The sequence below is a fragment of the Ambystoma mexicanum genome, chromosome 1p (assembly GCF_040938575.1).
Source record: "Ambystoma mexicanum isolate Mex_15411 chromosome 1p, UKY_AmexF1_1, whole genome shotgun sequence".
Lineage (NCBI taxonomy): Eukaryota > Metazoa > Chordata > Amphibia > Caudata > Ambystomatidae > Ambystoma > Ambystoma mexicanum.
In genome coordinates, this window is record NC_090921.1 from 1,504,368,481 (window position 1) to 1,504,396,473 (window position 27,993).

At 49.9% G+C, this 27,993-nt stretch overlaps 1 protein-coding gene across 1 annotated transcript in view; it reads left to right on the plus strand.

Annotated features, from left to right (window-relative positions):
• LOC138563623 (uncharacterized) overlaps positions 1-8,842 on the plus strand; it is a 42,170-nt gene extending 33,328 nt beyond the window's left edge. The window contains exon 10 of the mRNA XM_069642858.1: positions 8,782-8,842. Coding sequence (XP_069498959.1) covers positions 8,782-8,842 — 61 coding nt within the window. The remainder of the gene's footprint in view (positions 1-8,781) is intronic.
• The last annotated feature ends 19,151 nt before the right edge of the window (positions 8,843-27,993 follow it).

A 27,993-nucleotide genomic window follows, 5' to 3' on the forward strand; every position in this document is an offset into this window, starting at 1 on the left:
ACAAAAGGACAACAAATCACTGTTGTTGACCATGAGGACACATATTCATATGTTGTATCATAGATGCTGAATCTAAAGGTAGATCAATGTGTAGTAACAAATTCTAAACACATTTTTGCTGTTGACACATTGGTGTTTCTGGCCCGGATTCAGTTATTACAACCATAAAAAGTCTTTTAAGTGGAAAATGATTTCAGGAACTCCAAGCTTTCTTCAGGACAACGTGAAGGGTGTTAAATGTAACAGTTTTGGATCTAAAATTTAAAAAGAGAGGGGTCGTGTTAAAAAAAGTGTGATCAGGCCTCAACTAATTTAGAGGTGATAGTGAAATAGGATAGGTTGAAACCTCACCTTTCAGTAATTCATGGTGTCTTGGGGTTGAAGAATAAGTTCCAACTATCTTGCGTACAGTACAGGCTGTCTCTCGTGCACAAGGGCTACATACAGTAATACAGACGAAAAATGTTATTAGCACTAAATGCTCTCGATACTAAATAGTTGGTAGTAGAAGAGGTTGTTGATTACCTCATGAGGGTATTATGATCACGTAGTGTGACATCTTTCCACGATTGACTGGGTCTATTTGCCAAGGTGGTCAAGAGCTGATGGCTATTTCAGGCTCAATCATCTGTTTTTTCCGGGATGGACGCTTCTGAATCATCTTAGAGAAAGCACAGAAAATGTGCAACAATCAAACACTGGGGTGTGAAAAAACACAATGCCGGGTGCAGAATGAGTGATGTTATTACGAGCTGGTTTAAAAGTTGACAAAGGAGGTCTCTGGCTGCACGTTAATACATAGAATATTCCACGATAATACTGAGAGAGAAATGTAGGACCTGGTTGAGCATTGCTAACTAGTGTCTTAATATCATACTAAAGCTCGCTGCATGGTGTGTAACACGAACCATACTGGTTAGCTGTCTGGTAACTAGGGACGCTAGAGACAAGTTCTCCAGTTAATGGCGGATGGTTACTGAATCACCAATAATGCCTTGCGCTGCCTGGCGAAATTAGTGGGACCCAGCCCGTGTTGAAATGTAAAACAATAAATGTAGGATCTGATGCCTAACTAGTAGTGCACTAAAAAGGGGGGTGAATCGTAAGGATATGTCTCAATATTGTGCTCACGCTTGCTGCATGGTGTATAACACGAAAAACATGCAGGTTTGCCGCCTGGTAACTAAGGACGCTAGAGACAAGTTAACCAGGCAATAGCAGATGGTCACTGGATCGCCACTGTTGGGGGCGGGTCGGAGCCCCCACGCGGTCCCGTAAGCCCCCGCCACATGAAGGAGTCAACAGACACCAGTCCTTCGTGTTCGGGCTTCCCGGTCGCTCTGATGCGGCCGGGAACGCCCCCTTTATTTATGCTTAGCGCGGCGGCGTGAAACGTCACGCCGCCGCGTAGGCCCGTCATCGGGCAGCGCCACACTCCTCCTTTTCCGGGAGGAACACGAACATAGATTAACAGTAACTTTATTAACCAGGAAAACCACACATCTAACATAAACACTACTGCACACCCAAAACAAAAACCCCTTTAATGTCATCAACCCAGATCTTATCACCCCAGTTCACTAATCAAACGTCCCACAACATATTCGCTGAGGTAGGCAGGTTTCCCTCACCCAGCCCTCTGGGGGTACCTCCGGCCTACCTCCGGCACGTGACGTCCTTCCGCCGCGTCTCCCCGGACTGGGGATTCGGGTCCTTCGTCCCAGAGACCTCCATCAGCAGGCATGCCTGGTGGATCAGGTTCGGGTGGGGTCTCAGTTCGTGAATCACCCAGTTTCTTGAAGAAACTCACGTTTCGGGTGACAGCCGACCGTCCATCCGAGGCCGTCACCATGGATCCTTTCACTGCCACTACATCCAATGGCTCTGGTTCATAGGGGAGCGATAGCTTCCCGTGAGGGTGTCGATTACGGATAAGGACCTCATCTCCCGGTTCAAGTCTTTGAGGTCGGAGACCCCTGCGCAGGTTCTCCTGTTCCGTTCGGACTCGTCTTTCAGCCTCCACCCGCGGACTATCGATGACCCCTGGTTCTTTCTCTCCCACTTCCGGCAGCAGTCCCCTGGGGCACCTCTTGAATAACGCCTCTGCGGGTGCCACTCCCGTGGCGGCATGTGGGGTGGTGCGGTACACCCGCAGAAACTGATAGAGGGCGCGTTGTAAGGATTGCCCCTGCCCCTGAGCAATTCGGAATGTTTTTTTCAGGGTCCTCATCAGTCTCTTGGCGTCCCCGTTTGCGCGGGGCCACAGGGGGGAGATCTTCCTGTGTTGTATTCCGCAGCTCTCCATCAACTCGGAGAACCGCTCACTTTGGAAGGGCGATCCGTTATCAGAGCACAGAGTGTGGGGGAAACCATGGGCCGCAAATATCTTCTCCATGGCCACCACCACATGCTCAAAAGCCACTGATTCGACGAACTCAACCTCCGGGTATCTCGAGTGTTCATCGACTATCACCAGGAAGTGAGTGCCCACTGATGTTGAGCCAAAGTCAGCGTGGACGATCTCCCAGGGCCTCGTGCCACGGGGCATTGCCTCAATTGCAGGTTCTCGTTGCAGAGGAGAGGCCGCCTGACACCATACGCAGGCCGCCACAAAGTCGTCCACCCTTTTCTCCAACTCCGGAAACCAGACTTTCGAGCGGAGCCGCGCCTTGGTCTTAGCGGCGCCCTGATGTCCATGATGGGCGAGACTGATCACATCGCTCACCTTTGACCGTGGAATGACGATCCGGTCACCCCGGAGTAACAGCCCTGAGTCGGAGAACGACAACTCCTCCTTCACCTTCCACAACTGCTCCAGAGCTGTTTTGGCTTCCTGGGTGTGCCCGGACACGGCTCCGAGGACGGACTTCCAGGACCCGTTGTGCATTGTGTCCTTCAAGATTCGAAAACACTCGTCCTCAGCCGCAGCAGCCTCCAACTCCTCTAGGGACATCGCATTTGGCGTTGCCGCCTCCACCACCATTCGTACATAACTGTCCGCCTCTTCTCCGCAGGTGTCATGTCCATCTCCCCCACCTACTCCCGGATGACGAGACAGGTAGTCCGCGGCATTGTTGGCCCCCGGCCTATATACCAGGGCGACTGAATACTCGAGGAGGGCGAGCATCCACCTCTCAATTCTAGCTGGTGGCTTTGACGATGAGCCCACTAGAAACGGAAGCAGCGGTTTGTGATCAGTCACCACCGTCACTGGACGTCCCAAGACATAGAGCCGGAAATGTTTGCAGCCCCACAGCACTGCCAGGGCCTCCCGCTCGATCTGGGAGTACCTCTGTTCCGTTTCGGTGAGCGCTTTGCTCGCATATGCCACAGGTCGAATAGTCCCGCTGTGGTCCACTTGAGTCAGCATTGCCCCCAACCCGAAAGGACTCGCATCAACCACAATCTCCGATTCCAAGGCGGGGTCGAAAAACGCCATAGTATCTCCCGTTGTGAGGGCACCCTTAATGTCCTCAAAGGCGGCCTGTTCGAGAGGGCCCCAATGCCATGGTGACTCCTTCTTGGTCAGCGCCCGGAGTGGTTCGGATCTTGAGGCTAAGTTCGGGATGAACCGCCCGCAATACGTTACCATCCCCAGGAAGCTCCTCACGTCCGTCACAGACTCGGGGGCCTTCGCCGCTTTGATGTCCTGCACCTTCTTCGGGTCTGGCGACACCCCCCCCTCCTTGAATATGAAGCCAAAGAATTCAATAGAGGGGCGCATGAACTCACACTTCTCCCTGTGCAGGGTGAGGCCCAACGATTGAAGTCGTTTCAGAGTGTTCTCGAGCCTCTTCATGTGGTCCACTTCGGTTTTGGCAAACACCAGAATATCATCGCTGATGTTGAGGATGCCCTCTAGATCTGCTAGGGCGCCCCTGATGATGTTTTGGAACACTTCAGCGGCAGACGATACTCCAAAACTCAACCGCTTGTATCGATATAGTCCCCGGTGGGTGGTAAACGTTGTTATGTACCGGGACTCTGGATGAAGGACGACCTGGTGATACCCCGCTCGGAGGTCCAGCTTCGAGAACACTCGAGCCCCTTGAACATCAGCAATGATATCATCGATCGTTGGAATAAGATGGCGCTCCCTTTTGATCGCCTTGTTGGGGAGCCTCATGTCCACGCAAATGCATACCGAGTCGGGTTGCTTGGGCTTTCTGGCCACCACGATCGGGGACACCCAGGGGGTTGGGCCCTCAACCTTTTCGATGATATCCAGGCTCACCAAATTGTCCAGCTCCTTATCGACCTGCTCCCTTAAATGAAAAGGTACTCGTCGGTGTTTCAATGCGATGGGCTGTACTGACTCATCGATGTGTAATCGAACTGGTTCCCCGATCATCTTTCCGATCCCACTGAAGAGTGCAGCATATTTGTCGAGGAGATCATTAATGTCCTCCAGGTGGACAGAGTATGCAAAGCTGACGATACGTAAGGCCTCCGCAGCTGCGCAACTGAGCAGGGTATTGCTGCTCACTGGGGTCACATAAAATCGGGCCTTGATTTGTGAGCCATCATGTTCCACGTCTGCCACGAAGGCACCGTCGAGCGGTAGCGGTTCCTCACCCCCAAAAGCAAATATGCGGGCCTTCGGTGCGACTAGACCTGGAAGGGGTTTGAGGGAGTCATAATGCCCTCTGGCCATCACATTGACAGAGGCGCCTGTGTCAACGAGCACTGGGAATGGGGAGTGGTTGATCTCGACCATACATCTCGGCTGTCTCCGGCTTCTTCCTTTGAGTACTCCCACGCTTGAGACGAAAAAGATGTTCTCCTCGTCTTCCTCCTCGGCTCCTTCCGGATGGGACTCAACTTCCCCTTGTTCTACCTGGGCAATACTGGGCTGTTGGCTCTGGCGCGGAGCCCATGTCCGTGCCTGACCTCTCGGCACCATCACCGGCATGGCTGCCCGACATACTCTCGAGAAAAGATCGGCCAGTCCACACCTCCCACAGGTTTTTCCAGCCGACGGGCATTCTGCCATGTGAGGGAGGTCGTACCCACACTTCTGGCACGACTCCCCGGCTCTTCCAGCCCTGTTTCGGGGTCCTCCACCCGGGCGTCTCACTCCTCGGCCACCCTGCCACACGACACACACCTCCTCCGACCTCACCGACCGAGACCCAGCTTCCATCTTGTTGGCTCGTGCCTCTGCTACCTCGTGGCACCTGCCCAGCTCCAGAATGCGGGGCAGCGTGAGGCCCGGCTCTCTCAGGACTTGCCTCCTGAGCTTGCCGGAGGAGCATGCCTGGATTAGCATGGTGCGTATCATGTCGTCTGCATCCCCCCATGCACAACCGAGGGAGAGGCGGAGTAGGCGACCATAAAAAGTGTCCAGCGTCTCCTCCTCCTTCTGCTTCGCCGAGAGCATGACAAACCTCTCATAGTCCACGTTTGCAAGGGGAAGGAAGTGTGCGAGGAGGGCCGCCTTGGCCGCATCATAAGAGTTGTTGATAGGAGCAAGCGATTCAAATATCTCCTGGACTGTCGGCCCTGCCGAATACAGCATGGTGGCAATTCTGCTGTCATCATCCGTCACCTGAGCAGCCCTGAAATACATGTCGAGGCGACTCACCCATCTTCTCCATCGGGGCCCCATGCTCGAGGGTGGGCCCGACGCATCGAATTCCGGAATCGGCTGCAAGGCGGCATGGGCCGCGGGTGCTCTTGCTTGAGCCATAATGGGAAAACCCGGTTGTCCAGGTGGCGGTCCTGCAAGGACTTGAATCACCGGAGGTAGGGCGGCCTGTTGTTGAGCCGCTGCCTGGCCACGATCGCGGGGGAGGGACGCTGCTGCACCACCACTGTCCGAATCCTCAGAGTCGCCCATGGGCTTGAGCGCACAGGCACCCCCACCTACTGTCCTGAGGGCCGCAACTCAGACACCCACCAACACAGTGCGACTCACCCCTCCTTCCCGGGTACACAAACAGTTCCAACACGGGGAGATATCCGGATAAGGCACCAGTGGATGTCCAAAAGACACAGTTATCCAGAGCAGCCAAGCTTGATGATGAAGAGGACAAAGAAGAAAAACCCACGGCACTCTGATGATGAAGGGGACAAAGAACACCGTGGATCCACCTTGCCGCTATCCAAATGGACTTAGAAGTTCCAAAAATTGAGCCAAAAGTAGTGGATTGGCCCTGTCATATCAGTCCTCTCCTGGCTTTCACACGACGTAAAAGACCCAAAATCAGATTAAAATCCACAAATCAGACATGGGCGTGCAGGGTAGACCTCCTACTATTAATGTGTCCAAAAATTAGGCCCGTCGTAACTCCACGCTCCAAACCGGAGCCTCGTGAAGTTTCACGGCCTCTAAACAAAATGGCCGCCGGCCGCGTGTGCGTCCCGCGACCCGGCATGAGACGAAACGAAAATCCGTTCCGCTTCGTTTTGAAAAATTAATCTTCCACAGATTACACCACCGGGCCCGGGTCTCCCTCACCGCTCGTCGCCACTGTTGGGGGCGGGTCGGAGCCCCCACGCTGTCCCGTAAGCCCCCGCCACATGAAGGAGTCAACAGACACCAGTCCTTCGTGTTCGGGCTTCCCGGTCGCTCTGATGCGGCCGGGAACGCCCCCTTTATTTATGCTTAGCGCGGCGGTGTGAAACGTCACGCCGCCGCGTAGGCCCGTCATCGGGCAGCGCCACAGCCACTGACACGCTGCGGCGCCTGACGAAATTGATGGGGTGGAGCCCATACTGAGATGTAAAACAGTAAATAGAGACCCTGACGCCTAAGGGGGATTCAACGGAGCAAGAGGCTTACCTTCACAAGTTTACAGTGCTAACGTAGTGCAGTGTCCCGGTTCTCGCGCATGTGCAGACGTGCTCGGGACCGGGACATTGAAATTGGAGTTACTTTATTGATTCTCGCATTGAGAAAGAAAAAAGGAGCTGCGTCAGTCAATTGCCTGCAAAAGAGCTTGCGACGAGCCAGACATCTCGACGAAAAACTCAGAATAGGAGTCATTAGTTGTCTTTAAAAGCGCAGAGACCCTAAAGCCATTTTCTGCATCAAAACATGTAAGCAAAATGTCACTTCTGAAAATTCAGATATTTATAATTCCACATGGCTTGTTCAATTAGCTATGAGAGTGTACCATTATTTGACTAGAAACAATTTTTGTGTAGGAGTGGCATGACATGACTAAGGGACAATTATCAATCGTAAAATACAGATACATATACATATATCATCAAAGGTTGTGTTGTTTCATTTTCGTAACTAAGTAAAGAGTGCCTGAGTACAGGTATATTAACATGGTCACAGCAGTCCAAAAAAGTCCAATAAGACAAATATAACAAAATCATATGTCATAGATGCTATTGGCAAAATACGTTATTGCGTAGTAACAGGTTCTGGATAGATTTTAACTCTGTTTGCACAAGTTTATAGCTAACATAATTATTAGACTGGCATCTATCCTCTATATTGGACTCGTCAAGGTATGATTTTAGGCAAATGTCTCACGATCTATCTTCAGATTGTGAAAAGAAGTAGATTTAGTTGAAAAACAAATTCCACTCTCTTGAAACATTTAGGCCCTTCCTTCATTTGTCCAGGCGATAAATCCACTTTTGTTCGAGGCGACGTAGCATCATATCACAGTTGCCCCCTCTCTAAGGATATTTTACTGTTTCAATAATGAACCAAAATAGGTCTGTGTGAAGTGTTTCTTGACTTTGAAGTGTGCAACCATCGGTTTATCCTTCACTTCATTTTTTTATGCAAGATTTATGTTCGTAAATCCATTGGCGGATTTCTCGTTTGCATTTGCCAATGTATATTAAACCGCATGGAATTGTGTGCCATAGACTGACAATTTTGTTTTACAGTTTGTGAAAGAGTTACATTTCCAGATTATGCCATTTAAATTAATTTCTTTTAAATCTTTAGTGAAGGCGCAGGCGGTGCATGTGCCGCATCTGTGCTGGCCAATTACTGGTGGTAGGTTCCACAATGTTCTTTGACCCGAGTTTTCTGGTTTGAGCTCTTCGTATGTATGGACAAGGCGGTCTTTAAGGTTCTCAATACGTTTTAAAGCGAACCTGCGTTTGTTCAATTTGAAAGTGTCGGTGTTGAGAATATCCCAGTGGCGTAGTCTTTCTTAGGGTATTGCTGATTGGTGTGAAGGTGGTTGCAGCAAGCTTTAGCATGATATTAAGATGCTAGTTAGCAATGCTCAACCAGGTCCTGCATTTCTCTCAGTATTATCGTGGAATATTGAATTTGTTAACATGCAGCCAGAGACCTCGTTTGTCAACTATTAACCAGCTCGTAATAGCGTCACCCATTCTGTACCCGGCATTGTGGTTTTTCACACCCCAGTGTTTGATTGTTGCACATTTTTCGTGCTTTCTCTAGGTCGATTCAGAAGCGTCCACCCCGGAAAACAGTTGATTGAGCCTGAAATAGCCATCGGCTCTTGACCGCCTTGGCAAATAGACCCAGTCAATCGTGGAAAGATTACGTGATCAAAATGCCCTCATGAGGTAATCAACAACCTCTTCTACTACCAACTATTTAGTATTGAGAGCATTTGGTGCTAATAACATTTTTTGTCTCTATTACTGTACATAGCCCTCGTGCACGAGAGACAGCCTGTACTGCACGCAAGACAGTTGGAACTGACTCTTCAATCCCAAGACACCATGAATTTCTGAAAGGTGAGGTTTCAACCTATCCTATTTCACTATCACCTCTAAATTAGTTGAGGCACAATCACACTTTTTTAACACAACCCCTCTCTTTTTAAATTTTAGATCCAAAACTGTTACATTTAACACACTTCACGATGTCATGAAGAAAGCTCATAGTTCCTGAAAGTCATTTTCCACTTAAAAGACTTTCTATGGTTGTAATAACTGAATCCAAGCCAGAAACACCAATGTGTCGACAGTAAAAATGTGTTTGGAAGTTGTTACTACACATTAATCTACCTTTAGATTAAGCATCTATGATACACAATATTAATATGTGTCCTCATGGTCAACAACAGTGATTTGTTGTCGTTTTGTTTTTTAAACATGATGTGTTTTTGAATTAAACTTTGTTTTATCTGTATGACTACAAGTGTGATCCTCATTAGCTAGCACTAATAATTTCTAGCTCCAAATAGGTTTTTCCCCCTTGTGCGTCTAAGGGTGGAGCAGTCTGGTTTCTACTCTCTGTTTCTGCATTTACATGACTGCCATGGGTGAACCATGTCATGGTGGACTGACACGTGCTTGTTGTCCTCGCAGACTGCATACGCACGATGTGCTGCACAACGTGACAAACCCCATCACCACACCTGCTCACTCCTTCCATGTCACTCTCTGTCCAGCCTCTCTTGGCCCTCTTCCTGCTCCTACCTGTAATGGCTGATAGCCTGTGACAATCTTCCACTCCACACTCGCCTTCTCACCGCACATCTCTGATGTCTCTGAGAGGTCACCCTGCCAGCTGCACCTCCTCAGGGGTATTCTTCCTTTCCTTTCCCTGCCCCAGCAGCTCACTGTCTCCAGAGGACTGGGCATACCTATGGCGGGTTAATGCAACGGCCTCTACCAAGATTTCTGTGCCTCTACTCCCTTCCCTCTGCAACTCATCCAGCCCTGAACTGTGGGAATTGTCCTTCTGTCTTGGGGCCAGGTATTGTATTTCCCTAGGACTGTGATGATGGCATTGGCTCCCAGTGGCTACGACTGTTCATTTCCAATCCCTGTGCATTGCCCACAGGGCCTTATGGGTCCTGGTGCCGCAGTTCCTTCAACTCCATCTTCCAAATCTGCTTCCTTCTCATGGTCTTTCATAATCTCTTTCCTACTCCCTCAGGGTCAGTTACTTCTCATAGCAATTAGTTGGTGGTTAATGTCTATATTTGGCTGGGTCCTCCCTCTGGTACAGCCTCCCTGCCTGAATGGAACTGGAGGTGAAACTTCTCTGGGTCTGGAGGCACTTCTGATGCTTCCTCATGTGTTGTGCTTTCTCTCCTCCTCTCCCCTGCTGGAGTCCTGGATGACTGAGAGAATGCACTAGTCACCTGCCCACACTCTGATCTCCGACAAGGGCCACTGAGCCACGAGTTGTACCCATGCAATGCCTCCCTGCCACCCCCCACACTCAGTGGCTGTTTACTGTATCCCTACAACCCTCTACCAGCAATTGACACCTGATGTTTGTAGTTACACTTCCTCCAGCCCTCTGCATTTTCATTGCTGATTTTGTAGTTGTATTTTATTAGTATGCCATTCCCATGTACTGCACTGCTCACTCCCACTTCCAACCCCAGGTCTCACCTTCACCATGCCTATTCACTCACGTGATGTCAATGTGACCTGGCCTCATGGGACGGGTGTGTCTGGCTTCACTCGATTCCACCACCCTTGCATTGGAGCACCTTGTGACACTTGTGTGTATTGAGTTTGTGAATTACATGTCATGTCATGTCACATCCACTGTACATGGCTCTAGGACAGTAGTCAGCAAGTTCGATCTCATGCAGTTTTACAGTTCAGGCATGGCTATGCTACGTGGCATATGTGTATTTGCATCAGTGATGCTGGTGAATGAACTATGCCAGTCAGGTGCTCGTGTGTGTACCAGGTGCTATGCCCTTCCACACACATCCATGGCTGTTTTCATGCTACCCTTCACTTGCATTGACCCTGTGTACATGCAGGAGTTTGTGACATGGCAGGTTGATGTGTTGCATGATGACATTGTGATGCCTATGGGTGTAGCCTATGCCATTTGTTTTGTTGAAACTTTCTTTATTGATTTTAACACACAACAACCATAAAACCACGTAGTCTGCCACCACACACCCCCTCCCTTACCAACCCCACCTCCGCCTTGCCCTCTATACGACTCATAAATCACCCCTGCAAAAGTTCAGATCTCGTGATCATCTCTATGAGATAGCATCTTCAGTCATTAAATTGTACATTCTACATTAATTCCACACATTCTCTGTCCTCCCGAGTCCCCCATCCCTCCAGTATACACCTTTATTCACACGCCTCTGATGACTGCGCTGACTGTGCCTCATCCCCCATGTATTGCCGGAAAGAGGACCAATAGTTCAGTGGTCGGCTAGTGGGGGCCAGCATCAACGCATATCTGGTTTCATTAAGTTCACACAATCTCATATTCTCGAACCAGGCTGCGAAAGTTGGGGGACTGCTCTTCCCCCAGGCTCTAGCTATCACATATCTGGCCACCCCTACTGCCATACCTAACAGTCTCTTATCAACCCGGGAATCACTCTCAATTAGTGACAATAGCCATAGTGCCAGCGAGTAGTCCTGCTCCGTGGGAAGCATTTCTTTCACAGTGCTTTGTATTTACTCCCAGTAGGGTCTCATGCGGGGGCATGCCCAAGCCATGTGGTAGAAATCTGCTGCCTCTTTACCGCATCTTTTGGATGCTATTATGTCCTCAGGGTAGAATCTGCTGAGCTTCTGTGGGGTATAGTAGGCCTGGTGCAAGAATTTGTAATGAACTAACCTGTGTCTGGCATGTAGTGAGATTACCCTTGTTTGCATACACACAGACCTCCATTGCTTATCACTTAGCTCCATTCCCAGCGAGGTCTCCCAGGATGCTTTGAACCTCTGTTTCGGCATCTCCCTCTTCCTCCTAGCCATCTTGTAGATGGTAGCAACTATCTTTCTGACTGCCAGAGGTTGAATAACATATTGCTGAACCACATGTGGCACGGGAAGTCTGGCCATTTCGTTTTTATCAACCCTCTCAGTCTGTAGTAGAGTCTCTGCGTTATGCTCCCCTTGTGCCCGCAATTCATCCCATAGTTTAAAACGTCTATCCACTACCAGTTCCCCAGTTTTCATACCCCTAACTTCTGAAAGTGGTCCTTAAATGACTTCTCGAATGAGAGCGGGACACCTATTATGTCATATACTGGGAGGTCATGGTGGTAGTCCGGGGAGAATTTCAGTAATTGTGCAAGGTGCTCCCAGGCCCTACCTGTCACAGCGATTGGGTGGACTTCATCCCTCGGAGTCTGGCCTCTATTTCCCCACAGCGAAACTGCAGCGGCCACCTTTACATGCGGTACATGCGATTGCGCATGATTCCAACCTGCAACATATTGTAGCTGAGCCGCCAGATAATATAGCTGCAAATCCGGGTACTCCAGGCCTCCATGTTCATATGTAGCCGTCATAGTTTCATATGCAATGTGTGGTTGCTTACCCGCCAACACAAGTCTAACCATAATTTTCTTAACACGAGTTCAGAAACTGACTGGAGGCCATAGTGGTACATTGTTGAAAATATACAGCATTTTGGGTAGAATGACCATCTTGGCAGGGCTATGCGGGCGGCCTGCGGGATCGGGAGGAGAATCCACGATTCCACCCTCTGTTCAAGGGTCTCCAGAGTCTTTATATAGTTTTCATTATAAAGTGTTTCCACCTTCGTGGAGACCATGATACCCAGATACTGCAGGCCTTGTGGACACCACCGGAAGTCCCCACCCACATCCCGCTGTTGCACCCCTGTGGTCAGAGGGAGAGCTTCTGATTTGTTCCAATTGATTTTAAGTCCCGATAATTCCCCAAACCTTAGCAACTCCTGTGTCAGTGGGCCTAAATTCATGCACGGATGATTAACATATAGCAGGATATCGTCTGCATAAAATGATATGATGGTGCGCGAGGTATTCACCCATATACCCTTCTGCATGTGAATTTCTCGACTGTGGCATGCTAACGGCTTCATAGCCAGGGCGAATATGATGGTGGAGAAGGGGCAACCCTGTTGAGGTCCCCGCGTGGGTTAAATAGTTTCCGAGACCACCCCGTTTGTGTATACAGTATCCCTGGGAGTTGTATATAGGAGTTTAATCCAATTGATGTACATGAGACCTAGGCCAGATTGGTGGGGCACCTCGAAAAGAAAAGGCCACTCCACCGAATCAAAGGTCTTTCCTACGTCAAGGGTCGCTATTGCTATTGGGACTTCTGGGTTCACATTATGCATTAGGTGAAACAGGCACCTCAGCTTATTCTGTGTGGATCGGCCTGGGATGAAGCCAGCCTGGTCCGGTAGAATCAGGGCAGGCATATGTGGCAGCAACCGGTCAGCTAAGATTTTTGCTAGAATTTTATTATCAGTGTTGATTAAAGATAATGGTCTATAGTGTTAAGACGGATTTCTGAACTCTGTCCTGGTGGCGCAGAAGTTCAGAAGGCCAACCTAATTACTTGGAACAGGGTAACCTCTGGACAAGCCAGACCAATCAGGGTAACGATCGCGGCGGTCAAGACTAGGTCTCAAGAGGGGTGAGGGTGACTGAAAGCCCGCAATGAGCACACAAAGCAAGGACCCTTACAAACTACTCCAAACAGGTGTTATATTAAAATATATACACATTTATTCCAAGGCCTTTAAAACAATGACCGTAGCGAGAAATCACAATACAACTCTAGTAAACCAACACATACCATACCAATACAATATATATATACAAATACAAACAAGTCTCAAGTGTTAGATGCACGAAATGTGTAGTCCACCTAAAAGGGAAGGAAAACAGGCAGTGCGAAATAATGCTTAGACCCAGTCCGCCTTCAGAGTCCCCTAACTAAAAGGAAGTCCGAGCCCTACGAAGAGTGGAGCCATGTGCTCAAAAGTACCTGCACACGCTGGTGCCAATGGGCAAAAGGGGGAGTCTCTTCGAGGGAATCAGGCATTTCAGTTTAGTGCACAAATGAAGAAGAACAGAGTTCCGCGACTCAAGCGCAGCCTCCACTGTGGGCAGAAGCAGAGCGCGAGTACGGAAAGGCGTGCTGTTTTGACACAGCGGGGAAAAGCTATGGGCTCCTGCAGGAGGGCGACCAGTTCCTAGCTATGCTACTCACCGGTCCCGGATGCAAGCAGACCCAGGCTTCTCCGCGTCAGTTTCAGTCGCTGGCAGGTTCAGGAGAGCAGGGGACGTCTCGTCGTCGTGTTGATTTTGCAGCAGCAGAGTTGAGTTAAAGATGTCCCAAACGAAGTGAACCCGCACAGTTTGTTACCACAGCAGGGCAACGGAGCGGCCGTGTGTATCTCAGTCAAATGTACACTACTCACTTCAGACCTGGGAACGCCAAGTGTACGAATCGTGTGGGAGTGACAAGGACTAGAAATACAACACAACCTGGCGGCGGTTACAGAGCAAGACTCCTGTGTAGGCTGGTCAGTCTGCTGGATGGCCCAGAGACGCTTCCGAAGGCTTACGAGCAGAAGATGGTGAAGATACCGAGAATAGCTGTTCCCGCTATTCCAAGGGTCGAAGTACCAGTACAGGCCTTCTGGTTCGATCAGAGGTAAAAAGGGTTTCACAAGGCGACAGCAGTGCAGAGGAGCAGTCCTTCAGCGGGTCACCAGCGATTCCTCGGTTCAGCCTCGTGGTTGCAGGATACTTGGCTCCTGTGTTCCTTCGTTTGTGAGAACTCAGGAGATCGACATGCTAGTGGTGTTTCCAGCCCCCTCTTATCCACGGTTCCCTTCGCGCCAAAACTGAGGGGACCCAATGGGAGATCCGCTCATCAACACTCACACCATACGTGGACCTATCACGGACCACGGTGGTCCCAGGCATTCACACCACCCTAGACTCTCTGGCACCCAGGATGTGTATTGGGACCAGACATCCCAGCCCACATCCTGGAGGCACACACAAGGCCTGTAGAAGCCCGCGAAAGCATCTGTGTTTCGCGGGAAAGTACATGACCAAATAAGGAAGGCCCCGGGTCGGCTCGACCTGGGGAAGGTGAAGGGAGCAAGACGGTCAGCGGACAGGACAAAGGAGCCTCGTGGTCTGGCCATTTTTGGAGCCAGGCCACCATTTTGGGCTAAGCGCGAGAAACACACTTAAAACGCCAAAAGGAGCTCAAAACACAAGAAACGATCGCTGCCACCATTCCCGTCCGTGAATCACTTGCACCGATCAGTTACAATCCAAAAAGAGTATCTAGGCCTGTAGAAGGCTAGAGACCCAAGAGAGCAGTAACTTAGCTTACAGTGCCCTCTTGTGTCATGTTGCACGAAAGCCGCAAAATGATAAAAGAAACTACGGAAAACAGCGTTTCCCGGTACTGACTGTCTTAAGGGCATGTCAGTTTCCCCGTAAGAATGGAGCGAAAGCCCAGAGGAGTGCGGCAGAAGGCTGCACTTCTCTGGCAAAGTCTATATCATGGTGAAAAACAACAGCAAAAAGTTTAGGGGTTGCCACATGGAAGGGAAATTACCCACAATTACGAAATCTTTCCTAACATTCGCCCTTCCCAGACTATGGACAGGGGGAACTAATCCACCCCTGGATGAGTCTCTTGTTCAGGTCGGTTAAACATTCTGGACAACCCATCAGCATTGCTATGTTGGACACCTGGCCTATGCTCAATAGTGAAGTGGAAGCCTTGTAGACTTATGGACCACATAAGCAACTTTGGATTCTCCCCCTTCATGTTCATTAGCCACTTTAAGGGCTTATGGTCAGTTTGCACAGTGAAGTGGGTCCCATAGAGGTAGGGCCTCAGCTTCCGTAGGGCCCACACAACAGAGAAACATTCTTTCTCTACCGTGGACCATCTGAGCTCTCTGTCCTTAAGCTGGCGACTAATAAAACCAATAGGGTGTTCCTTACCCTTCTCATCTACTTGTGATAGTACAGCTCCTATCCCAGTGTCAGAGGCGTCCGTCTGCACGATAAAAGGTATTTGATAATCAGGGGCCATGAGGACAGGGGCCTGGCACAAGGAGTCTTTTAAGCCATTGAAGGCCTTCTCACACTCGTCGGTCCAAGTTACCTTCTTAGGTTTCTTCGGAGAGGTGAGGGCAGTCAGAGGGGCAGCTATGGTGCCATAGTCTGCCACGAAGTTCCGGTAATACCCCGTGAGTCCTAAGAAGGCTCTCACTTGGGTCTGTGTAGTGGGGGTAGGCCAGTCTTGTACTGCTTGTACTTTACTGGGATGAGGCTGTATCCTCCCTCCACCTACTTCATGTCCAAGGTAAACCACTGAGCCTTGTCCAATCTGGCATTTACTAGCCTTTATGGTCAAGTGTGCTTTCTGAAGAGCCTGGAGCACAATCCTGAGGTGTTTCACATGGTCTTCCCAGGTGGCACTGAAAACTGCTATATCGTCCAGATATGCAAGACAGAATTCGTCCAACCCATTCAAAACATGATTTACAAGCCTCTGGAAAGTGGCAGGTGCATTCTTCAACCCGAACGGCATTACCCGGAATTGGTAAAGGCCATCTGGAGTAGAAAATGCTGTCTTCTCCTTGGCATGTTCTGCTAAAGCTATTTGCCAATAGCCAGCAGTGAGGTCAAACGTGCTGAGGTACTTGGAGGCACCCAAAGTATCCACCAGCTCATCTGTTCGAGGCAAGGGGTGTGCATCTGTCTTGGTGACAGCATTCAGAGCCCTGTAATCCACGCAGAACCTCAATTCAGAAGTGCCTGCCTTTGGAACCAAAACCACAGGGCTGGACCAAGGACTACTAGAGGGTTCAATCACCCCAAGGTCTAACATCTTGTTGACCTCGGTCTTAATATAAGACCGTACTTTGTCTGACATCCTGTATCCCCTACTTTTGGTAGGTACACTGTCTCCTGTGTCTATGTTATGTTTGCACCAAGGTGTCAAACCAGGCGACTGTGAAAACAGGGGGGAAAACTGCCTAAGCAAACTTTTCACCTCAGCCTGCTGATCAGAAGTCAGGTGAGGGGCCACTCGGACACCCTCAAAGGAGCTATCTGAAGGACCGCTTTGGAACAGGTCGGGGAGAGGTTCAGACTCCTCTTCCTCAACATCTGAAGCCAGTAGCAGTGCTGCGATTTCGACTCTTGGGACGAAAGCCTTCAGCCTATTCACGTGAAACACTTTTGGAGCCTGTCCAGGCCTTCCAAGGTCCACTAAATAGTTAACCTCACCCAGGGGCTCCACCACTGTGTAAGGGCCTGACCATTTGTCCTGTAAAGCTCGAGGCCTTATGGGATTCATGATCAGGACTTGCTGACCAGGTGTAAAGTTGATGAGGGAAGCTTTCTGGTCGTACCAATGTTTCACCAACGCTTGTCCTGATTTCAATTTATCACTAGCCAAGCCCATCAGAAGTACCATCCGTTTTCTGAGCCCCAGCACATAATCTACTACGTTGGTAGTAACAGGGGGAGTGGGCATCTCCCATCCCTCTTTGACTATGGCTAAGGGTCCCCGTACAGGATGACCGAACAGAAGTTCGAAGGGGCTGAAGCCAACACCCTCCTGTGGTACCTCTCGGTAGGCAAACAGTAAGCATGGTAAAAGAAGATCCCATTTTCTTCTCTGAGGTTCTTCCAGAGCCCCAATCATGCTCTTTAACGTTCTGTTGAAACGTTCCACCAGACCATTGGTCTGGGGGTGGTATGCAGAAGAGAACTTGTAGGTGACCCCACATTCTTTCCACATAGCCTGCATATACTTCGACATAAAGTTGCTGGCACGATCCGACACAACTTCTTTAGGGAAGCCAACCCTAGTAAATATGCCAAGTAACGCTTTTGCAACTGACTTGGCAGTTACAGTTTTCAATGGGATGGCCTCAGGATATCTGGTTGCATGGTCGACCAGCACCAGGATAAACCTATTGCCTGAGGATGTTTACAGGTCAAGGGGACCTACGATGTCGATCCCTACCCTTTCAAATGGTATTCCCACAACTGGGAGTGGTACCAATGGAGCTTGGATTGTCGAGCCAACCTTACCAGATAACTGGCAGGAGGCACAACTCCTGCAGTGACTTTCTACTTGCACCCCCATCTTGGACCAGTAGAAGTGCATGGATAACCTTTGCTTGGTCCTCTTAATACCAAGGTGACCATCAAGGGGCACTTCATGCACCAACTGCAAGAGGAAGGCCTAACAGCAAGGGGAACCACCAACCTCCTATGGTCTCCTTCTGTAGACTCTGTGGGCTCACTATACAGGAGTCCACCTTCCCAATAAATCCGATGCGTCCCAGGAGGTTCACCTTCAAGCTGGGAGCAGGCCTGTCTCCTTAGGCCTTCCAGAGATGGGCACTCACGTTGGCCTTTACTGAATTCGTCCCTATCAGGACCACCTTCTACTAACAAGTCTTTTAGTTCAGAATGGTCGTTGGGGTCAAATACTTCAGGCATCGCCACCTCCTCGTCAGGCCTGGGCGATTGACCAACTTCCTCCACCACAGTGGTAGGCGAGCTCGGGGAATATTCTCTTTCCCTCGACTTGACTTGTTTACTCCTTTCGCCTTGGGTTTCCCCTTCGGCTGGGGCGGCGTATTGGTCTTGGCCAGTGCTGCCCGTGCTTGAGACCGTGTGTAGGGTCTTTCGGCAGTGTCTCCTACGAGCCCTAAAGCTCTGAGATCATTACCTAACAAGACCTTTCCTGGGACGTTTCTCTGAATGCTCACTGGAATCCTGACTGCTGTACCATTTAAAGTAAGATTTACAGGTATTACTGGGAACATATGGAGTGGCCGTCAGCCAATCTAGTGGGCATCAGAGTTGCTCTGGCAACTTCCTCTGAGTCTACCAAGGTAGAATCCACTACAGTTCGACTGCACCCACTATCCCTTAGAGCTGGAGTATCTACTCCATTGATCAGCACACTGTCTTTAAAGTAGTGCTTGGTATTATCTGGAATCCTAGCATAAGCCTCTGCGACTTTAGGCCCCCAGGAACCCAGGGGAACTAAAACTACCTCAGCTTCTATCCCGCTGGGAAATGAGTCTGAGGAGAAGGATGCTCCTGTAATCTCTTCTTCCTCGTAGGAGCAGAAGGCCAGATTAGCGGAGTGGACCCCCAAAGGTTTAACCTTACACCGGGGATCCCCCTTCACGTGGTCAGTTGCTCCACAAGAAAAACAAGATCCATTGGGTCTGTTTACATAGGGAGGCTTATTGTAACCAGAGTTTTGTTTCGGAGGCTGACCTCCACTACCCTGTGAGTTTTCTTGTGTTTTACCCTTATTTTTCTTTTTGTGGCCCTTTTGGGAAGAAGATTTATCAGATTCTCCACCCTCCTTATCTTTGGACTTTTTCCCTTCCTCCTGCTTACCAGGATGAGTTTTGTCCTTATGGAACACTCGATGTGACACCCATAAGTCTGCTGCAATGGTCAGCTTCTTAGGATCTATCTCCTTCGAATCGGCCAAATGCTGCTTAAGCTCCGGGGAAGAAGATGCAAAAATGTGTTCCAGCATGACAAGATTTATCATGCCTTCAAAGGTAGAAACCTTATAACCTTCGACCCAGCCAGTTAAGTTTTTTAAGGATTCAGTTACATAAGATACCCAAGTACCACCTTCTTTTTTCTTGTACTCTCTGAATCGTTTCAAATATTGGGCCGGAGTCTTTCCAAACTTTAAAATGAGAGTTTGCATTAACATTGCGAAATCAGCTCGCTCAGCCTTCGACATTTCCATAATGGCACTACAGCCAGAATGGGGCAGTCTGCTGAGTAACCAGGCAATCTTATCACCATTGTCAACTTCTTCAACTTCACATGCATACTCAAACGTATTCAGCCAGTCCATAATGTCATTCCTTTCCTCATACACACTGAGCACATCTTTCGGAAACCGTGGATGAGAGGAGGCCCCAGACCCATGTCCAGGACCCTTGGACCCATTTGCAACCTGAAGCTTGGCCAGTTCCAACTGGTGATCCCTGTCTTTCTGTTTTTCTGCCTGTTCGATTTTTACTTTGGCTATGCTGAATTCAAGCTTCTTCTGCCTAAACCGCAGCTCTTGCTTCTTGAATTCAAGCATAGCCTCCCCATCAGCACTGGCAGAGGAAACATTAGACATCTCATCCTCCCTGTCCTCGTGGTCGCGGTGGATCAGTGCAGCGGCAGAACCGTCGGTTCTACCAGTGAGAGCAGCCCCACCTCCTTCCGCACTGTCCTCAGAAGTTATAGCGTCAAGCTGCGCTTCTTGCCATGCCACGATTCTTTGGATCATATCCAATTTCGTGCCTTGAGAGGAAACACCTCTCTCCGCACACATCTTTTTCAATGTTTCTGATTTGGAAGCATTTAAAGTTAACAAGGTATTTGTTTCCATACTGTTAGATAGGACTATGGCCTTTTTAAAGTTAAACTATAACAATTCACTAAGTGTCCTGGTAGGAATAACTTGAAATGCCTTAGTTCGTGCGCAACACTGGATACCTTCAGTCGTATCCCACCGCTGTACACCAATTTGTTAAGACAGATTTCTGAACTCTGGCCTGGTGGCGCAGAAGTTCAGAAGGCCAACCTAATTACTTGGAACAGGGTAACCTCTGGACAAGCCAGACCAATCAGGGTAGCGATCGCGGCGGTCAAGACTAGGTCTCAAGAGGGGTGAGGGTGACTGAAAGCCCGCAATGAGCACACAAAGCAAGGACACTTAGAAACTACTCCAAAAAGGTGTTATATTAAAAATATATACACATTTATTCCAAGGCCTTTAAAACAATGACCGTAGCGAGAAATCACAATACAACTCTAGTAAACCAACACATACCATACCAATACAATATATATACAAATACAAACAAGTCTCAAGCGTTAGATGCACGAAATGTGTAGTCCACCTAAAAGGGAAGGAAAACAGGCAGTGCGAAATAATGCTTAGACCCAGTCCGCCTTCAGAGGCACCTAACTAAAAGGAAGTCTGAGCCCTACGAAGAGTGGAGCCTTGTGCTCAAAAGTACCTGCACAACCTGGTGCCAACGGGCAAAAGGGGGAGTCTCTTCGAGGGAATCAGGCAGTTCAGTTTAGTGCACGAATGAAGAAGAACAGAGTTCCACGACTCAAGCGCAGCCTCCACTGTGGGCAGAAGCAGAGCGCGAGTACGGAAAGGCGTGTTGTTTTGACACAGCGGGGAAAAGCTATGGGCTCCTGCAGGAGGGCGACCAGTTCCTAGCTATGCTACTCACCGGTCCCCGATGCAAGCAGACCCAGGCTTCTCCGCGTCAGTTTCAGTTGCTGGCAGGTTCAGGAGAGCAGGGGACGTCTCGTCGTCGTGTTGATTCTGCAGCAGCAGAGTTGAGTTAAAGATGTCCCAAACGAAGTGAACCCGCACAGTCTGTTACCACAGCAGGGCAACGGAGCGGCCGTGTGTATCTCAGTCAAATGTACACTACTCACTTACGACCTGGGAACGCCAAGTGTACGAATCGTGTGGGAGTGACAAGGACTAGAAATACAACACAACCTGGCGGCGGTTACAGAGCAAGACTCCTGTGTAGGCTGGTCAGTCTGCTGGATGGCCCAGAGACGTTTCCGAAGGCTTACGAGCAGGAGATGGTGAAGATGCCAAGAATAGCTGTTCCCGCTATTCCAAAGGTCGAAGTACCAGTACAGGCCTTCTAGTTCGATCAGAGGTAAAAAGGGTTTCACAAGGCGACAGCAATGCAGAGGAGCAGTCCTTCAGCGGGTCACCAGCGATTCCTCGGTTCAGCCTCGTGTTTGCAGGATACTTGGCTCCTGTATTCCTTCGTTCGTGAGAACTCAGATCGACATGCTAGTGGTGTTTCCAGCCCACTCTTATCCATGGTTCCCTTCGCGCCAAAACTGAGGGGACCCAATAGGAGATCCGCTCATCAACACTCACACCATACGTGGACCTATCACGGACCACGGTGGTCCCAGACATTCACACCACCCTAGACTCTCTGGCACCCAGGATGTGTATTGGGACCAGACATCCCAGCCCACATCCTGGAGGCACACACAAGGCCTGTAGAAGCCTGCGAAAGCATCTGTGTTTTGCGGGAAAGTACATGCCCAAATAAGAAAGGCCCCGGGTCGGCTCGACCTGGGGAAGGTGAAGGGAGCAAGACGGTCAGTGGACAGGACAAAGGAGCCTCGTGGTCTGGCCATTTTGGGAGCCAGGCTACCATTTTGGGCTAAGCGCGAGAAACGCGCTTAAAATGCCAAAAGGAGCTCAAAACACAAGAAACGATCGCTGCCACCATTCCCGTCCGTGAATCACTTGCACCGATCAGTTACAATCCAAAAAGAGTATCTAGGGCCTGTAGAAGGCTAGAGACCCAAGAGAGCAGTAACTTAGCTTACAGTGCCCTCTTGTGTCATGTTGCACGAAAGCCGCAACATGATAAAAGAAACTACGGAAAACAGCGTTTCCCGGTACTGACTGTCTTAAGGGCATGTCAGTTTCGCCGTAAGAATGGAGCGAAAGCCCAGAGGAGTGCGGCAGAAGGCTGCACTTCTCTGGAAAAGTCTAGATCATGGTGAAAAACAACAGCAAAAAGTTTAGGGGTTGCCACAGGAAAATTACCCACAATTACGAAATCTTTCCTAACATATAGGACGGTAATTGTTGAGGATCTTTACCCGGTTTGGGGAGTACCATCACCAACGCCAACCTGGTAGTCCCTGGGAGGATACCTTTTGCCATGGCCACTTCATACATCTGCAAAATTCGATTGTGATCCCATCCATTCCTGCTGCTTTACCATTGGGGAGAACTCTAATAGCTTTATGAATTTCCTCCTCCGTGATTGGAGCATTTGGCGCCTCTACCTGGTCCCTTTCCAGCCAACCCAGGGCTACCCCATCCAGGTATTGTGCCACAGTGTCATGCCCACATGCGTGGCGGGACTCGTATAAACGGGTATAGTATTCCCAAAATTCCCTATTTATCCCCAGCAGATCTTTAATGGCGCTACCATCCCGCCATTCAATCTCCATGATAGGGGTATTATGATGTTATATGATATGGCATTTGGCATTTGTTCCTGTCGTATAGCCCAAGCCAGAGTCCCACTCGGTCTATCTCCCTCTCCATATCTTGTCGCGGCTATTGGGTCACCCAGAAACCTTTCTTGGCTTTCAACCAACTGTTTAAACTCCTCCCTTTGGTCCCTCAATTCCTGTTGGATATCAGGAGAGTCTACATTGCCCTGCTCGTTCTCCAGCTCCCGGATAACCCCCTCAAGTCTGCTCATGGATTTGCGGATCGATTTCAACACTCTGCCTTCTTTTTAAATGCAGCAACCTCTGATATAAGCTTTGAAAGCCTCTCATATCGTGTTCTGGTCTGGAACCAAACCGACATTTGTTTCAAAGTAGGTATGTATATCTTGACTTATCTCCTCCCTGAACGCCCCATCCTCTATTGCCATGGCCCTGAACCGCCACCGGAGTTGTCTAGGCACATGTGCAAGGCCCGAGAAGCAAGCCAGCACCGGCGAGAGGTCCGAGAGGGTACGTGGGAGTATACTAGTTGACGTAACTGTACTAGCCATGGAGCTGGTCGCCATAATATAGTCAATCCTTGATGAACTATGGTGGACCCCAGAGTAAAAAGTGTATTCCCTATTCCCAGGGTGTTCATCTCGACACACATCATACAGATTGTGATATGCAGATATGGTAGCCCATGCCTTCGCCGCTTGGGGAAGTGCCTGTTGCGCCGTGACAGATCTGTCCAACTCCAGAGTGAGAGCCACATTAAAATCTCCCACCCAGACCATCTCAGAAGATGGGAATCTACGTATATGCCGCGCACAATGATAACAAAAAGTCGGGTGAGTCTCTATTGGGTGCGTAAATATTTATAAAAATAATTTTTGTGCTGTATATCTCACCCGCTAGGATCAAGCATCGCCCTTCCTCATCCTTTATTTGTTCATGTAGTCTAAACTGTAGGGAGCTGTGTATGTACGTGGTGACCCCTCTGGAATGTGTGGAGTAGGACAAGCAATATCTATGCACACCCCAGCCTGGGAGTCTGTGGAGAGGGGCGCCACGGGCCAGGTGTGTTTCTTGCAAACATAGCACGTTGACCATATGGGCTTTGCTGAAATTCTCTATGGTGCGCGTCCTTTTCTGATTTGTGAATCCCCTAACATTTCACGTCATCACTATGAGAGGCCCCGCCCGCTTGCCGGCAGTGCTTAGTGTGGCCATGACATGCTGTAGGTGCTGGCTATCGATGGTCTGTGTCCCAAGGCATAACCCAATATCTTGTCCCGAGTCTTGAGAGCGACAATGTAGAGTGCATGCTCTAAACGAGTCGTGATACAACTAACCCAAGTGTGAACCCTTGTAGAACTTAGGAAGTGAAAACTGTAGCCCATAACTCCCCCTCCCCTTGCCCACCCCCACCAGAAACTATAACCTACCGGCTCCCCTCCCTTAACCTTAAACAAACTGTGCCGCAGTAACTACGGCTGTTGGGGCTCTGAGGGCAGTCCCAGTGCTCCATATGGCAACGGCCCCTGTATAACTCGTCTCTCCCCCTTCTCCTGGGGATCTGGGCATGCCGGGCCCCCATTCCCCCAGTTCATGGTTCACTACTTAAAGGATATTATTGACGGCTCAGGGCGGGTGCCCCAGCGAGCCACCCGGCTCTGGTAGATCTTTGGCGTATTCTTCCGCTACCTCTGGTGCGGTGAAGAATACCGTTGACCCCGCATGTTGTACCCGGAGTTTGGCTTGGAACATCATAGAGTAAGTTATCCCTTTTCTCCGCAGGATATTTTTGGCAGCTTGAAAGGTTTTCCTCTGGTCCTGAACTGCTCGACTAAAGTCCGGGTACAAGCAAATAATGGAGCTTCCCCACTTTAGCTCTCTCTTCTCCCGCGCTGCGCGCAGTATGGCATCCCTGTCCTGGTGGTAGAAGATTCTGGCAATTTTGGGACGTTCCGGGGCTCCTGGAGGTGGCCTCGCCACCAGCGAGCAGTGCGCTCGTTCCACCATGTACATGTTTGACAGTGGAGGATTATCCAGTATGTCTACAAGGAGTTGCTCTGTGAATTTTTCCATGTTATCTGTTTGTAGACTCCCGAACACCCATGACTCGAATATTATTCCTCCTTGATCGGCCCTCTAAGTCTTCGTTCTTCGCTGCTATTTTTTTAACCGTCTGTTGCAGGCTGGACACCTCGCGCTGCAGCAACGTGACATTGTCCTCCGTTGTTCCAATTCTCTGTTCCGCTTCTCCCATGCGCCTGCAAAGCTTCTCTATCTGTTCCGAGGAAATGCCCACTTTACTGGTGAGGGCATCTATCTTAGCACCAAGGTTATCAGTGCTACCCTTTAATGCCAGGAGTGTCTGGTTCAGGGCTGTGATGTCCACTTGGTCTGTTGCAAGGGGCTGTATATTGAGGATCGAGCCCTGGGCCTGGTCAGTGAGTGTGAATTGGTCCATTCTTGCCTGTTTTTTGTGGTTGCACATGTTATCGCAGGTATAGGAGATCCCAACCAACTCCTGAAATTCTAAGTTCTGTGCACATGAGTGTTGTTCCAATTCAGCCTGATACCACTGGTTCCGATCACTGTCTCCCTCTGCCAATTGCTTCATCGCCCGGCCTCCGACTCGAAGCTTTGGGGTAGAAGGTACCTTAGGAAGGAGGGCACTTTTATTTCCCCCTCCCCAGCAGTCTCTTTGATAATCACCAGCAAATATTACAGGATCAAGTATGGGAGCGGGCCCGATCCTCTCTGTGTTATATCAGTGCAACCCGCTGTTCGTTGGGTCAGGATGCCTTATTTTGTGTCTGCACTAGCTGTTGGTATTGACACTACGGCACGGATCCCCCACCTCCCGGCTGTTCAGCACCCTGTCCGGTACGCTGCCATAGGATCCGCTCTCTGCCCCTCTGTCTCTGGGACAGCCGCACCGGCGAATACTCCCGCTCTCAGCCGGTACCTCGCAGCAGTCTCGCTCTTCGACGTGGGGAAGTCAACCAGAGCGACTGTGTCAAATATTTTCCACGCTCTCCACAGTTCCAGGCCGCCCGCACCTCCCCCTCACTTTCCACCTGTGCTCCGCAGTACCGTGCACTTTTCCAGCAGGGCTCACCGGGGCAGCAGGATGTCCCAGGATTTTCGTTGTGCAATGCCGGAGCCCTCAGCTGTCCACTCTGAGGTGCGTAAAGTGAGTTGAGAAGGGAAATACAGGATAAACAGCAAATTTTTCGCCACCGTTGCGGGAGCTTTTCAGGCAGCGGTCATCTTGGTCTGCTGCGCAACAGCACCCCCGTGGGCTATGCTATTTACATGGCTCTTCATGTGTTTTTCTGTCCATGTGCAGGTGATGAGGCACTGGATGCAGAGGAGGAGGTGGAGGAGGAACAGGATACTGAGCCATGACCAACCACCAGTGGAGGATGTGGTGTGGTAGCCCATGAAGATCCACTAGTGCTACAGGCCATCCTGGCCCTGACTCACTCTGTGTCCGCCTCCTAGGAAACCTTTGGCTCTGGTGGTGAAACAGATATGGATACCTCTGTGCTGTCGCAGGTGAGTGCATCGGCTGTGGGTGCTGTTGTATCCCAAACGTCTGAAGGGTGGGGGTGATCCTTCACAGGGCCAGTCAGTGTTGATACATCCGTCTGTGGTGGTTACGGCTGCAGGATCACGCTCCACAGTATTGACTCCTGTTCCTGGGCCAGCTGATCAAGGGAGGGATGCAATCCTGCAGCCACAGACAGCGCCATCACATCAAGGGCCAGGTTCCCTTGGCCCAGGCAAGCGTGGGGTCTGCCAACGCAGTGGCCGTGTGTTGGCTGGCAATACTGTGTGTGAGCAGTTCATGTATGCTGTTGCACAACAACAGGCTGCTTCATATGGGATGTTGCTCAGGGCATGGATAGGGTGGCCAATTCCATGATACCCCCAGCAAGACAGGTGGAGAACCAGCAGCAAGCATTGCGGTCCACATGCCGCTCACACAGGCTGATTATGGTGGCCAGCAACAGGAGCCAAAAGGCAGAACTGAGGGATCTGCATGCATCCATGGCTGCAGAGGGTCGGGCCCACAGGGAAGCCCTGAGGTTAGACTATAGGTCCCTCAGGACTACACTGGCTGCACTTGAGGCAGCCAGCAGTAGACGGCCTGAACAGCAGATTCAACTGATGACTCATACCATCACGGAGGAACTGCGTGCATCCTGTGAGATGTTGCATGGAGACCTCAGAGCCATCATGGTGCAGAAGCAAGAATCTCAGTCCTGCATGGCCACTGCCATTGAGGACCAGACCAGGGCTATGCGTGGTGATCCTCCCTTAACACAACCACATTCTGATGCAACACCAGAGGGTGGCGACAGGTCTCCCGATCCCTGCGAGCGGTGCGGCCCATTAACCCATGGAGGTTTTTTTTTTCTCTTAACATCCCGACATGTGGATGTTGACGTGCACCCTGCACCTCCTCCCTCCTGGGTGGACCCCCAACCCCTGGTCCCCCATTGGCATTTTTGATTTTTTATACTTGTTTTTGTCCATTGTGCATTTATGTGACAGTGTGTTGCTTTGTGTGTCAGCCGAGGGCATCCACTGTAGATTCCAGCTGGACCCATGCAGGCTTGTCTCGTGTTGGTACCCTTATTGTTTATGCCTTAGGGTCCAGACACATATGCCACTCCTGCTCCCCCTTTTCATGGGCTTGCAAGGAGTGCAGCGTGTAAAAGTAACTTACACAGAGGCATTGGGCTTCCATTCTATCTGTGGGCATTCTCAAGTCCGACCTGTGTACACACCCCTAGTGGGATTCATTATTGTTTTTGCAGTGCATGGTTAGCATCCCTTTTTGTTTGTACATTGAGATTCATCCTTTGTTCATGTTCCATCTTCATGTATTGGCTTGACTATCTCCATTATTGTTAGCCTTCCTGCTATATGCACGTCCCTGCCCCCTTTGGTTAGCAGTGCCACATGAATATACAAGGGTGCCATGTGCAAGTCACAACACATTGAGGCACATGTGCAATTATGTATGGTCAGACAGATTCACTCTTGGGTCATGTGTTTCTGGTATGTTGTACTGGCCAATTGATGTTCCTGTGTACATTATTAGATTGATGAGTGTGAGTGAGTTATTTGTGAACTTGTTCCATTGATTTTTGAGCGCTTTGTGACAGTATATGTGTTGGCCCTTTATTTCTCAGTTTGGACATTGCATGCCATGGCATGGTTTGTCAACCAGGTGACATGAAGTGTGGGA